This window comes from Neovison vison, chromosome 7 (assembly GCF_020171115.1).
Source record: "Neovison vison isolate M4711 chromosome 7, ASM_NN_V1, whole genome shotgun sequence".
Classification (NCBI taxonomy): Eukaryota; Metazoa; Chordata; class Mammalia; order Carnivora; family Mustelidae; genus Neogale; species Neogale vison.
Window position 1 is genome coordinate 201,595,373 of NC_058097.1, and position 12,932 is coordinate 201,608,304.

Here is a 12,932-nt window from a genome sequence, read left to right on the forward strand (position 1 = left end):
TGGGGTCTTAGACGAGTTATTTAACCTTCGTAGGACTCCATTTCTCTTTCCATAAAACAGGACTGACTCACTGTGTTCCTGGGTGTTCAGGGCTTAGGGCAGCATCCCTTCCCACAGCTGCTTAGCACAGCTATTCCTGTCTGGGGTGTGAACCGCAGGCACTCCGTGGTGGCTGAAGCCAAAGCTGCTGTTCTCTCTACCCTCCAAGGAGGAAGACAACTGACCTGCCCCTGCCACGGGGAGTCCCAGCAGGCAGCTCTGTCCCTCTGCTGAGTGGCGCTGCACAGGACCCGGTATGGAGGGCAGGGGAAGCCAGTTTTATTGAGCAAAGTTCTCAGGACCTGGAGCCTAGGTCTCCTCCCAGGAGACAGGACCCCTAAACCTGCTCCCCCGGGTCTTCGGCCTACCTACACCACCACCTGTAATCTCCAACGAGGAGAGGACCCTTATTTGGCAAGAGATGACCATGTGAGCAGCTGTCCAGCAGGAAAGAGACAGAAGGCTGGACGCGGGGAATGTGCCACAGCAGTGGGTCTCCTGCCACAAGCAGCTGAGGACAGGCGCTCCAGGGCTAGGCCTTTCCGCTCCCGGGCACTGTCTGGCCTGGGCCTGCCCTGGCAGCACAGTGTCTCTGGAAGGCTTGGGGTGGGGATGGCCAGGCTGCCGACCTGGGGCAGATCACTCAATCTCCAGGATGAGGTCATCGCCCTCCAGTGTCATATCTGTGGTTACGTGGACCTTGCGGACAGTGCCCTCCATGGGGGACGTCACCACAGTCTCCATCTTCATGGCACTGAGCACACAGAGGGGCTGGCCCTTGGCCACCTTGGCCCCAGCTGCCACCTTGACGTCTATTACCTTCCCGGGCATAGGCGCCCCGATCTGGCCCTTCACGTCCTTCAGGGCCTTGGGATGGAAGTGCATCTCCTGCAGACAGGGCGGAGTGGGGGAGACGTGAGGCACAGGCCCTCCCCATCCCCACGCCCTGCCTGGCCCCGGGGGGACTATACCTTCATGGCCTGAGTGTCCTTGACCAGAATGGACCGCAGCTGTCCGTTGAGCTCAAAGAAGACCTGCCTCTGGCCGGCCCGGTTCAGGTCACTCACGGCGAGGGCTTTGATGTGCAGTGTCTTGCCCCGCTCCAGCTCCACCTGCAGGGAGGGCGCGGAGGCTCAGAGCTGGGGGTGGGGACAGCAGAACACACAGGCCTGGGCAGAGCAGCCCCCGGAGCCAGTCCCAGGCCAGTCCCCCAACCCTGGGCCTCGGCTCCTCACTTGCAAAGGCCTAGCCTCCTGGTCTCAAGGGTGCTTTGGGGACCTACAGCTTGTGAGGCGGGGTGACGGCCAAGCCAAAGCCTGGAGCTCTAGCTGTGCTGGTGTCCTTAGGGATTCAGGGGCAGGGGTGCTGGGGGGCAGTGTAGACAGGTGCCAGAGCCTGACCTCAAACTCCTCTGCAATTCTGGGTCCCTGCAGGAAGAGGCGAGTATTGAGGCTGTCCAGGGGGCCAAAAGTAGCCGTGAAGTCCTTGAAGTGGGCAAAGACATCTGGATATATGGCCGCTGAGAGCACATCCTCTGGGGTCACCTCCTCCCCATGCCGCTCTATCAGCTCCTTCTCCAGCATCTGCAGATCCAGGGGTGGGAGGGAGGCTCCAGGCCGCCCCTCCACCCTTGGCAGGTCCTTTAGCACCTGGGGAGCAAAGCAGGGCGTCAGGTCTGATGCTTACACCCAGCCTCCCCCTCCCAGACTGTGCTGGGCCTTCCTACCTTAGAGCGAAAGGGCTCAGGGAACCCCCCGTGGGGAATGCCAATGTAGCCCTGCAGGAACTCTACCACGGAGCGGGGGAAGGACAGTTCTTCTGCCTGGGCTTCAGCCTCCGCGCGGCTCAGCCCATTCTGCACCATGAACTGGGCCAGGTCCCCCACAATCTTGGAGGACGGTGTCACCTGAGAAGAAAATCCCCTGGGTTAGGACACCTGGTGCCTTATGGATGCCCAGAAGCAGGGATAAGAACACTGGGGAAGACTCACCTTGATGAGGTCGCCCAGCATCTGGTTGGCCTCTACATAGGCTTTCTTCACCTCCTTGAACTTGGAGCCAAGCCCCATGCTGTGGGCCTGGAAGTGCAGGTTGGTGTACTGGCCCCCTGGGATCTCGTTCTCGTATACGTCCGAGTTGCCAGACTTCATGGTGGCCGTGCAGTCAAAGGCCGCGTACAGTCCCCGGGCCCCCTCCCAGTACTCACTGTAGTCAAACACACGCTCCAGAGGCACCCCTGCAGGGAGGCCAGGGAAACAGCCTAAGCTCCCAGGTTCTCCTCCCAGCACCCCAGAGCCAGCTCAGGTCCCTCTCCAGTGTGGGTCATGGAAGGCAAGGTCAGGAACTAACACCTGGATTCTAGCACAGGCCAGACGCCGCCAGGACTCTGGAGGGCCACAGCTGGGAGGGGAGGGTCATGCACCCTCGCTGTTCCTACCTGTGTCCAGGGGAGTCCCTCGGGTGCAGGCCACCAGGGCCCCCATGCTGGGCTGTGACGTCATCCCGGACATGGAATCAGCTGCCACATCCACCACATCGGCCCCAGCCTGGGCACAGGCCAGCATCGCTGCCACACCTGCCCCGGATGTGTCGTGGGTGTGGATGTGCAGCGGGAGGTCGGGGAACCGGTCCCTGAGGGAGCCGACCAGCATGGTGCAGGCCGCCGGCTTCAGCAGCCCGGCCATGTCCTGGGGCAAGGAGGGAAGAAAAGGCGGTAAGGAGGGGGGCGAGGTGGGGTTGGGGGAGGCGGGTAAGGGCCCGGGGGGGAGCCTGGGGAGTCCTGGGGCGGGGGTCCAGGCACCTTGATGCACAGGATGTGGGTGCCGGCTCGCACCAGCTCTTCGGCCAAGCCCATGTAGTACTGTAGCGAGTACTTGGTGCGGCTGGGGTCGGCCACGTCCCCGGTGTAGGAGATGGCGGCCTCCACCACGCCGCCGGCACTGCCCGCGGCCTCCATGCCCAGGAGCAGGTTGGGCATGTAGTTGAGGGAGTCAAAGACCCGGAAGACGTCCATGCCGTTCTCCTTGGCCACCTCACAGAACCTGAGAGGGCAGGAGAGCCTGAGGGTCAGTCCCACCTCCCGGCCCGCCGCACCTCCCGCTCCGGCTCTGGCCTGGCAGGGGGAGGGGCATCCACCGAGCCAGTGGGGGCGGGGGAGGCGCCCCAGGGTGGACAAGGCCTTTTCTGGGGCAGCCGGGGCTGGCCAGGGTCACCCCGGAGGCACGTGGCCCCCCAGAGCTGTCCTGCCCTAGTGCAGCTGTCTGCCCAGGTCAGAAGACAGCGGGAGAGCCCCCGCGGGAGTGACGCCCGGAGCGAGAGAGCGGGCACCGAGCACGCACTCGCTCCCGCGAGTTTTCAGTCCTTCCAGTTCTCCAAGCGTCAATTCTACACTCCACGGGATGCCAGATGGCAGCCCTCGCTGGGGACAGCTAGGAGGCTCAGCGCCAAGCCCCCTGCGGGCAGCACAGGCCATCGCAGTGTGGCGCGGCACCCGCGGGGTCACGCGCCCGTGTCTGCCCGCGCCCCCGCCCCCGACCCCAGGCTCACTTGAAGACCACGTTGTCGGGGTAGTTGGTGTAGCCCACGGCGTTGGCCCCCCGCAGCAGCATCTGGAACGGGATGTTGGGGATGAGCTCCCGGAGCTCCTGAAGCCGCCGCCAGGGACACTCGTACAGGAAGCGCATGGCAACATCAAACGTGGCTCCTGCACGGGACCGAGAGGCCCAGGTCAGCCCCTCACTCCCCCGGGACTCCACCACACCCTGCAGCTCCGCGGCCCGAGCCCCCGGCCCGCACAGCCGTCCCGACGCCTTCCGGACCCCCCCCCCCCCGTTCCCGCCCCAGCCCCTGCCCCAGCCCTTGCAGACTTTTCCCTTTGTGGCTCCCAGGGTAGCTCAGATCAGTGTCCTCTGCGCCCCATTTCATAGCCCTGCGGCCAATTCTCTGTGCTGGGACGAGCAAGCTGGTGGCTCCTCCCTGTCCTTGAGCTACTGGGGTCTCAGCTCTGTGAGGCGTGTCCGGAGCGGGCACCAGTCGCTGCTGAACAAATGAACACACGCCTGGCGCACCCCTCACTGATTTCTTCGGTGTGAACGTCTCTAGCTTCCGGAGCGGCCACACTGATACCCGATTCCTTCCGAGGTCTGCCCCGGCCTCCAGCCCTCCCCCGGCCTACCTCCCCAGTTCTCGATGCTGAAGAGGTTGCTGAAGTTGTGGGCGACGTAGGGGGAAATCTTCTTGAGATCGTGGGTTCGCACACGAGTGGCCAGCAGGGACTGGTGGGCATCCCGGAAGGTCGTGTCCATCAGCAGCAGCCCCTGGTGGTTCCGCACGGCTCGAGCAAAGCCCTCCGGCCCCTCCCGCAGCAGGATGTCTCGGAAACCGGCCGGGGGCGGGCCTAGGGCAGACCGGGGGGTCAGCAGCCGTCCCGCGGGCAGCCGCCTCCTGTCTCCCCGAGTTGGCACAATGAATCTCACCTACCTATGGGCACCGCGGGGACAAGAGGGTCCGTGGGGCTGGGGCTGGCCTTGACGGGGATTGGGGTGGTTGGGCCATTCACCATGACATGACCTAGGGAGGGAGGAGGTGGTGGGATGAGTGGGGGAGAGTCCCATAGAAGGGCCGAAGTGACAGCGGATGGGCCTGGGGATGATGGCTCTCCAAAGCCAGGGCCTCCTGGATCCACGCAGTGGGGACCTACTGACGGCCACACGGACGGAAAAGGGGGCATCTCCGAGATCAGGAGCAACGAAGGAGGTGGGCAAGGTGGGAGGGTGAAGCCAAGGAGGGCAGGGACCGTGGGAGCTGGGACTCTTCTAGGCAGGGGGTCAGGAGCAAGGCCTCTGGGAGGGGAGAGCAGGGCAGTCCAGGGTCAGACCGAGGTAGTGCAGCAGCTTCTGAGCCCGGTTCTGCGCAGGCCGCAGCTGGAACAGGTCCGGGTTCTCGTCGATGAACTGGGTGTCCACGGTGCCCGCCAGGAACTGCTGGTTGTTGAGCACGTTCTGCAGGAAGGGGATGTTGGTCTGCAGGACAGAGGGGGGGGAGGGCGTCACCATGTAGCACGGTTGGGGAAGAGGCGGCCGAAGGTGCCAGCCACCCTGGGCCAGCAGAGCCCCTCTGCCACCCTGTCCCCCAGGATACTAGGCTGAGGTCTGAGGCCTCCCTGTGGGATGACACTGTCCCACCTCACCAACCCCCTATCCTGGCAAAGTGCCCTGAGTGTCAGAGGGCTGAGCCCACCCCCACCCCGCCCGCCCAACCGTGCTCCCCCCAGAACAGGTGCTGAATCACTTCCTCCTTCCTCAGTGATCTGGAAGTTCGCTGGTCCCTTCCACACAGCCCAGGAAACGGGTCAGGCCTTCCCCACAACACTGCGACACCCGGCAGCCACGCTCCCCTTCCCAGCCACGCTTCTTGACAGATGACCCTACGCCCCCACCCCCACAGCCGTACTCGGGCGGCCTCAGCTCCATCGTGGCGGCCAACTCCTACGGCCCTCTCCCACCGGGGCACTGTTGCCCTGGGCTTCCACGCCCTCCTGCTCTCCTCCTCCCCAGCCCCCACTGGGGCCTCCTCTCACCCCTGCAGGATGGAGTTCTCAGAGCTGTCACTGGGCCTCTTCTCCTCACACAGCACATTCTCCCCGGGTGCCTCATCCTGGACTTCCAGCTCCTGAGCCAAGACCCTGAAGTGGAAATGCCTCCTGGGCACCTCTCCTTGTGTGGCCCTCACACAAGCTCACCATGTCCGAAGTCCGCTTCCCTCACCCGCCGTCCTCTGCCTTCTGCTGGGTGCTCACTGTCCACCCGGTTACCCCAACCTACGCTCCATCACGCCCAGCAGCCACTCCTGTGTCACTGGCCAGGCCAGATGGTTCTACCATGGTCACCTCTAGACTCTATGAGCCCTTGTCTCCAGACACGTCGTCTGCAGGCTTCCAAGTCACGGCCCCCTCCAGCCACACCGGAGTCGCCTCGTGAACTCCCGAGCCGCCACACCTCTGCACCTGCCTGGTAGGCTCTTCCAGGAAGTCTGAACTTGAAGGCCTCTGGCGGTACCTCCCCCTCTCTAGCCCGCTTCCGTGGGATCAGCTGTTGCCAAGTGCCTCCTAGGCGTCAGCTCTCGCTTGTCTGCGTTCTTCCTACACCTGCGAGCCCTGGGAGCGTTCTGGGGCAGGGCGGCTGCAGGACGTGCCTGTGTCCACCTGCTTTGTGCCCAAGGGCCCTCTTTTTCTTTTTTTTTTTTAAATTTTATTTATTTGACTGAGAGAGAGAGAAGGAAAGGGAACACAAGCAGGGGAAGTGGGGAAGGGAGAAGCAGGCTCCCCAATGAGCGGGGAGCCTGATGCGGGGCTCAATCCCAGGACCTTGAGATCATGACCTGAGCCAAAGGCAGACGCTTAACCCACGGAGCCACCCGGGGGCGCCCCCCCCCCGACCCAAGAGCCCTCATTTCTGCTCATTAAACTACTAGGTGGCAGCTTGAAGCTGAAGTCGGGCAAGTCCAACCCAGAGGCCACATGGTGGCCTAGAAGCCAGCACGGAGACATGTCCCATGACTGCACGGCCTCCTGGGTGGAATTCGAGCATGCACTGCCTGTGACCACAGGCAGTCACTTCAGATAAAGTATCTCTGTGTGTCATCCACTCATCATCTCTGTTGGCAACTTCAACAGGGACTCATGCTTCTGGGCCCTGTTGCTACTCCGAGAAGTTTTACCTGTCACCCCCTCCACCCTGGGCTCCTAAAGCCTGGAAGTCCAGACGGAAAGGGTGCCTCCCCCAAAGTCACTGCGGAGTGGGACTCCGCCAACATTGCCTCATGCCTCTCTGGTGCGACAGATCAGCTATCTGTCCCTGAGACTAGTCCCTGCTCCTCTTAAAGAGATGGAGCTTTTCAACCGGACCAAGGCACAGCACGTGAGAAGATACAAGCAGCCAAACCATCTAACGAACCTAGAACCACATCCGGGTAAGAGGGATTCTCAGAGGCCTCCCCTGGTCCACCCTCCATTCCTATGTGGGGGATCAGCCATCCCTATGAACTGTGAGCTCAATGCGGGCACAGCGAGGACCATCCGTTCCTGATGTACCCCTACGCTCAGCACAGAGCGGCTTGTGACGGATGCCAGCAGACTTTGTTCCCAGCGAATGACAACTCTCCGGGAGGTGAAGGGAGGAGCTACCCGCACTGCTGAGCGCCAGAGTGGACCTGGACTAGACTCCAGTGCCTTCCTTCTGCAAACTCAACAGCTGAGGCCCTGGGAGCAGCAGCGGTCAGGAAAAGCTTCCAGCTGCCAGGCAGCTGCGCCCCTCAAAGGCGACATCTCTCCTCTCGGCCCCACGACGCACGTGGGGACGTGTCATTCATACCCCTTGGCCAAGACGAGTGAAGTGTTTTCAGCGGTTCAAGAACTTGCCTAAGGTTACCTGCTGCACGGGGCAGAATCGGAATTCCGTTTCCCAGGGGTCCCGCCCCCCCCAGTCCGTAGGAATCACGTCTGGAGGGAAGGGGCAGGGGCGCAGGTGGGGGTGTCCGGGGAGCCTGAGGACTAGGAGACACCTGGAGAAGTGGCGACTCGCTTCCCGGAGGACCAGAGCGCTCTGGCTGGCTCCGAGCACTCGGCGCGCCCACCGGAGCCCCGGCCCTCACAGGGAGGAAGCCAGGAACCCTCCTCCCACCGCACCCCCGGCCGGGAGCCCCTTCTCAGCCCAGACGAGCTCACCCCGGGGCCGCCTCCCAGCCGCACAGCCCGACGGGGGGGGGGCGCGGGCTCGGCGAGGACCACTGACGCGCCGCTGCGAACCGCGTCCTGCCGCCGGCCTGCTGGGAAGCGGCGCCGCGCGGACCAATCGGGCCGGAGGCGGAGCCCGGTTGGCTCCCGAGCGTGCCGGGCGGGGCGGCGAGCCCGGGCGGGGGAGCGAGGGGCGGGGCGCGGCGCCAGCCGGGAGGCCGAGCCCTCTCCGCCCCACCCCGCAGCCGGCCTGCCGGGGGCGTCGCCCCAGCCCCTCACCGCCCCCCCCCACCCCAGGCCCCGTGCCTGTTGGGGACCCTCCACGTGACTCGGTGATGCAGAACGGTTATGACCTTCAGCGTGTGTCTGTGAGGGTCCCAACAACAGTGCGGGTTTGCGCCCGGCCCTGCCTGTGGATGCGGGGACGTGTGGGTGTGTGGGCATGTGTGGGTGTGTTGGGGAGGGTGCCCGGCGACATGTGACAAAGGCTCCCGTCTCTGGGAGATGGTGAAGGGGCCCGCGAGCCGGCGCTTTGTCTGGCTGTCTGCGGAGTGACGGTTGGCGCGGCGGCGGCGGGCGCCCGTGCGGTGCAGGATGCCAGGGCGCCAGGGTGGCCGGGGGCGCGCGCGCCTGTGCCACGGTGAGTGCGCTGCGGCAGCGCCGGGGGACTGCGCGGCGGGCCCGCGCCAGCCCGGGCCTCGGGCGTGACCGGGAGCCACCCGTGGGCGCTGCAGTGGCCGCGTGTCCCCGTGACCTCAGGAGCCAGCCGGCCCGGGTGGATCCCCGTGCGCCCCTCCCTGTCCGCCCTCCACGTGCGTGTCCGCGGAGCGCGTGCTCGCCGGCGCGCACCCGCCTGCCTGTCGCTGCTGCCACCGCCGCCGCCGCCGCCGCCGCCGCGAGCCGCCGGGAAAAGGTGCCGGGAACCGAGAGAGCCGGGGCCGCGGGCCCGAGCGCCATGGGCAGGAGGGCGCGCGGCGGGCGGCCGGTCAGCCCCGGGCCTCGCCCCCGCGGGAGAGCCGCCTGGAGTCGGCGGGGGCTGGCCAGGCCCACGGGGAGGCCGGCCCGCGCCCCCTGAGCTACAGACACCAGGTGAGGGGGCCGCGGGGCTCGGCAGCGGTAGCTGGCCAGGGAGGGGCGACGGGCCACGGGAGGGGCTGGGGGGGGGGACGCCTTCTCTGGCGGGGGAGGGGATGGCGCGGAGGGAGGGGGCTGGCGGTTCCTGGAGACGCCAGAGAAAGGAAGTTCCGGGACCCTCCCTGCTCTAGTGCCCACCTCCGCTTCCTGCCTCATGCTGCACCTTGTCCCCAGAGCCAGGACCCCCCTACCCGCTTGGGAAATGTGACCTTTATTCCGGGGGGGCCTGGCCCTGCAGGCCCCAGCCTTCTTTCTGCCCCTGGGGGAAGGGGAGAGTCCTGGGGCCTCTGGCCCTGACGCCACCCCCCCACACACACACACATACCCAGGCCAGGCTCTGGAAGCTGGCCCTTGAGACTGGGCGGTGGGCACAGGAGGCACCTGCACCTGCCCCACCTGTGCCTGGGCTCCGGCCCTTCCCTGCAGGGCGCTCACCATGGCCCCGCCACTCCTGCTGCTGCTGCTGGCCAGCGGAGCGGCCGCCTGCCCACTGCCCTGTGTCTGCCAGAACCTGTCCGAGTCGCTCAGCACCCTCTGTGCCCACCGAGGCCTGCTGTTTGTGCCGCCCAACGTGGACCGGCGCACAGTGGAGTTGCGGCTGGCGGACAACTTCATCCAGGCCTTGGGGCCGCCAGACTTCCGAAACATGACAGGGCTGGTGGACCTGACGCTGTCCCGGAACGCCATCACCCGCATCGGGGCCCGCGCTTTCGGGGACCTGGAGAGCCTGCGCTCCCTGCACCTGGACGGCAACCGGCTGGTGGAGCTGGGCTCCGGCAGCCTCCGCGGCCCCGTCAACCTGCAGCACCTCATCCTCAGCGGCAACCAGCTGGGCCGCATCTCGCCTGGGGCCTTCGACGACTTCCTGGACAGCCTGGAGGACCTGGACCTGTCCTACAACAACCTGCGGCAGGTGCCCTGGGCGGGCATCGGCGCCATGCCCGCGCTGCACACTCTCAACCTGGACCACAACCTCATCGACGCGCTGCCCCCGGGCGCCTTCGCCCAGCTCAGCCAGCTCTCCCGCCTCGACCTCACGTCCAACCGCCTGGCCACGCTGGCCCCCGACCCGCTCTTCTCCCGGGGCCGCGACGCCGAGGCCTCGCCCGCCCCCCTGGTGCTGAGCTTCAGCGGGAACCCCCTGCACTGCAACTGCGAGCTGCTGTGGCTGCGGCGGCTGGCGCGGCCCGACGACCTGGAGACGTGCGCCTCCCCGCCGGGCCTGGCCGGCCGCTACTTCTGGGCCGTGCCCGAGGGCGAGTTCTCCTGTGAGCCCCCGCTCATCGCGCGCCACACGCAGCGCCTCTGGGTGCTGGAGGGCCAGCGGGCCACGCTGCGGTGCCGGGCCCTCGGCGACCCCGCGCCCACCATGCACTGGGTCGGCCCTGACGACCGGCTAGTTGGCAACTCCTCCCGAGCCCGGGCTTTCCCCAATGGGACCCTGGAGATCGGGGTGACGGGCTCCGGGGATGCAGGGGGCTACACCTGCATTGCTACCAACCCTGCCGGCGAGGCCACAGCCCGGGTCGAGCTCCGCGTGCTGGCCCTGCCCCACGGCGGGAACGGCAGCGCGGAGGGGGGCCGCCCGGGGCCCTCGGACATTGCTGCCTCGGCCCGCACCGCCGCCGAGGGCGAGGGGACACTAGAGTCTGAGCCAGCTGTGCAGGTGACGGAGGTGACTGCGACCTCAGGGCTGGTGAGCTGGGGGCCGGGGCGGCCTGCAGACCCCGTGTGGATGTTCCAGATCCAGTACAACAGCAGTGAGGACGAGACCCTCATCTACCGGTGAGGGTGCGGCCCGCAGCCCCCGCATGGCTCCCTACGGCCCTCAGAGCCCCCCTCCAGCCCTCCCACACTTGGCCACTTCCACACACCCCTCCTCAGCTTCTGAGCTCCCTGCGGGGGAGGGGGGGGGTGCGGGGGGGCAGGCACCAGGGAGAGGTGGGAAGTGCCCATGGGGTCCTCAGTCCAGGCCTCTTGGCGTTTGGTCTCTGTGCAGAGGCACACAACCCTGGGCCGCGCGCACCGCCTTCTTTCTGGCGCTGGCCACGTGCCACGTGCCTCCACACCGCCTCCCCCGCTTGCCCTGGGCTTGTGCATCCACACACTCGCCCGTCCAGCCCCGTGCTCTGTCCCCAGCTGCACACACTCACGCCTGTCTTGGCTTCTCGGCCTTCTGGAGTAAACTGAGGCCCAGGTGGTCCCAGGGGAAGGGAGTGTTCCCAGGTGGGAGCTGGGTGCCGGGGGGGGGAGGGGGCGGGTGGCGAGGGGCCGGGGGCTGGGGCCAGAGCCCAGACCTAGGCTCTGACCACCCACCCCTGCCCACAGGATTGTCCCGGCCTCCAGCCACCACTTCCTGCTGAAGCACCTCGTCCCCGGTGCCGACTATGACCTCTGCCTGCTGGCCCTGTCACCTGCCGCTGGGCCTTCCGACCTCACAGCCACTAGGCTGCTGGGCTGTGCCCACTTCTCCACGCTGCCGGCTGCACCCCTGTGCCACGCCCTGCAGGCCCACGTGCTGGGCGGGACCCTGACCGTGGCTGTGGGGGGTGTGCTGGTGGCTGCCTTACTGGTCTTCACCGTGGCCTTGCTGGTTCGGGGCCGGGGGGCCGGGAACGGCCGCCTCCCCCTCAAGCTCAGCCACGTCCAATCCCAGACCAATGGAGGCCCCAGCCCCACGCCCAAGGCCCACCCACCGCGGAGCCCACCACCGAGGCCGCAACGCAGCTGCTCCCTGGACCTGGGAGACGCCGGCGGGTGCTATGGTTACGCCAGGCGCCTTGGAGGGGCCTGGGCCCGGAGAAGCCACTCTGTGCATGGGGGGCTGCTCGGGGCAGGGTGCCGGGGGGTGGGGGGCAGCACGGAGCAGCTGGAGGAGAGTGTGGTGTGAGGGGAAGGGAGTGAGCCCAGGGTGGGCCGGGGAAGGGGCACAGGGCCTGGGACCGGCAGCTGCTGGGCCCGGTGGGTCAGCACAGCCTGGGAGTCCCTCCTGATTTTACCCTTGGTACCTCAGGCCTCCTTTGTACTTGGCAGGACAAGGGGCCCTTGCCCCAGTTCTGGCCTCCAGGCCTGCATTCCTCTGACGGGTGCTCACAGCCGCCGAGGCAGGGCTGCAGCCACTAAGCGGGAGTCTTGTTTTTCTTTATAATAAAATTGTTGCGTACACCTCCGTGCTAGCCTTGTCTTGTCCTGCTAGGCTCCCTGACGGGAGAGGGGGACATGTGGGCCAGTAGACACCCGCAAACAAGACAGGGTCAGGTTCAGGGCCACTAGCCCCACGGAGGTGGCCCAAAGAGCTCAGGGTGCCCTTGGCCTTGCCTAACGGCAGGTGCTTGGAGCTGGCGCCTCCTGTCCCAGGTGAGCCAGACCGGCCCCTCAAGAAGGGGAAGGGGCTGTGCTGGAGCCCTCTGGGCCCTGTGCCTGCACCTCTAAGTGCAGCGAGCACCCCTTCCTGGCACGACATGGGCACGATGGGACGTCCTCGTGGAAGCATGGACGCGGGGCTGCACAGAGGGCAATGGGCACAACGGCCACGGCACCGCCCTTCGGGGCAAAGGGACCTTTGGCTGGCAACACTCCAACTCTGTAGAAAGTTCCCATGGCTTCCACTGGAGACCGCCTCACCACTTCCCAGGGCAGCTTCTGGATTTGTTCACTGTTACCCCAGAAAGACTGGAAAGGCTTAGAATTCCACTGCTTTGGTATCAGCCCAAGACCTGGAAGGTTCGTCAGTCCTAGAGGTCCTGAGCACCCAGCTGCTCCACTGATTCCCCCACCCCCCACCCCGCTTCTCCCCGAGGCTTCGCTCTGGGCTTGTCTGGAAAGCCTGAGTCAAATGGCTGCTGGACACTGGAGCGGCAGACGCTGGGATGAGGGGGCACTGCCCTGCTTTTGTTCCCCACCCCGACAAGCTGCAGTCCGGGGGGGGCGCGGCCGGGCCCTGCTCTAACTCCCCTGGACCAAGAGCCCTGCCGGCCTCTGGCCCCGGGCACAGTCCCGGCTCCCAAGCGTCAGCTGGGAGGATCCGA

The 12,932-nt window shown here is 66.3% G+C and overlaps 2 protein-coding genes across 7 annotated transcripts in view; one reads left to right on the forward strand and one right to left on the reverse strand.

Moving 5' to 3' along the window:
* Nucleotides 1–296: 296 nt before the first annotated feature.
* The window catches only part of PC (pyruvate carboxylase), a 96,740-nt gene continuing 84,104 nt past the window's right edge, over nucleotides 297–12,932 (reverse strand). For all 6 annotated transcript variants that reach the window (XM_044259785.1, XM_044259787.1, XM_044259786.1 and 3 more), the window contains 11 exons: nucleotides 4,915–5,059; nucleotides 4,518–4,607; nucleotides 4,213–4,434; nucleotides 3,585–3,741; nucleotides 2,839–3,079; nucleotides 2,476–2,725; nucleotides 2,030–2,274; nucleotides 1,766–1,945; nucleotides 1,440–1,688; nucleotides 1,011–1,151; nucleotides 297–927 (listed from right to left, as the gene is read on the reverse strand). In XM_044259785.1, the coding sequence (XP_044115720.1) occupies nucleotides 679–927; nucleotides 1,011–1,151; nucleotides 1,440–1,688; nucleotides 1,766–1,945; nucleotides 2,030–2,274; nucleotides 2,476–2,725; nucleotides 2,839–3,079; nucleotides 3,585–3,741; nucleotides 4,213–4,434; nucleotides 4,518–4,607; nucleotides 4,915–5,059 (2,169 nt within the window). In that variant the 3' untranslated portion in view covers nucleotides 297–678. The remainder of the gene's footprint in view (nucleotides 928–1,010; nucleotides 1,152–1,439; nucleotides 1,689–1,765; nucleotides 1,946–2,029; nucleotides 2,275–2,475; nucleotides 2,726–2,838; nucleotides 3,080–3,584; nucleotides 3,742–4,212; nucleotides 4,435–4,517; nucleotides 4,608–4,914; nucleotides 5,060–12,932) is intronic.
* On the forward strand, nucleotides 8,796–12,069 carry LRFN4 (leucine rich repeat and fibronectin type III domain containing 4). The gene is made up of 3 exons (XM_044259791.1): nucleotides 8,796–8,859; nucleotides 9,331–10,689; nucleotides 11,233–12,069. Exons 2-3 carry the CDS (start codon nucleotides 9,341–9,343, stop codon nucleotides 11,792–11,794), a joined length of 1,911 nt encoding a protein of 636 aa, XP_044115726.1. The 5' UTR covers nucleotides 8,796–8,859; nucleotides 9,331–9,340; the 3' UTR covers nucleotides 11,795–12,069.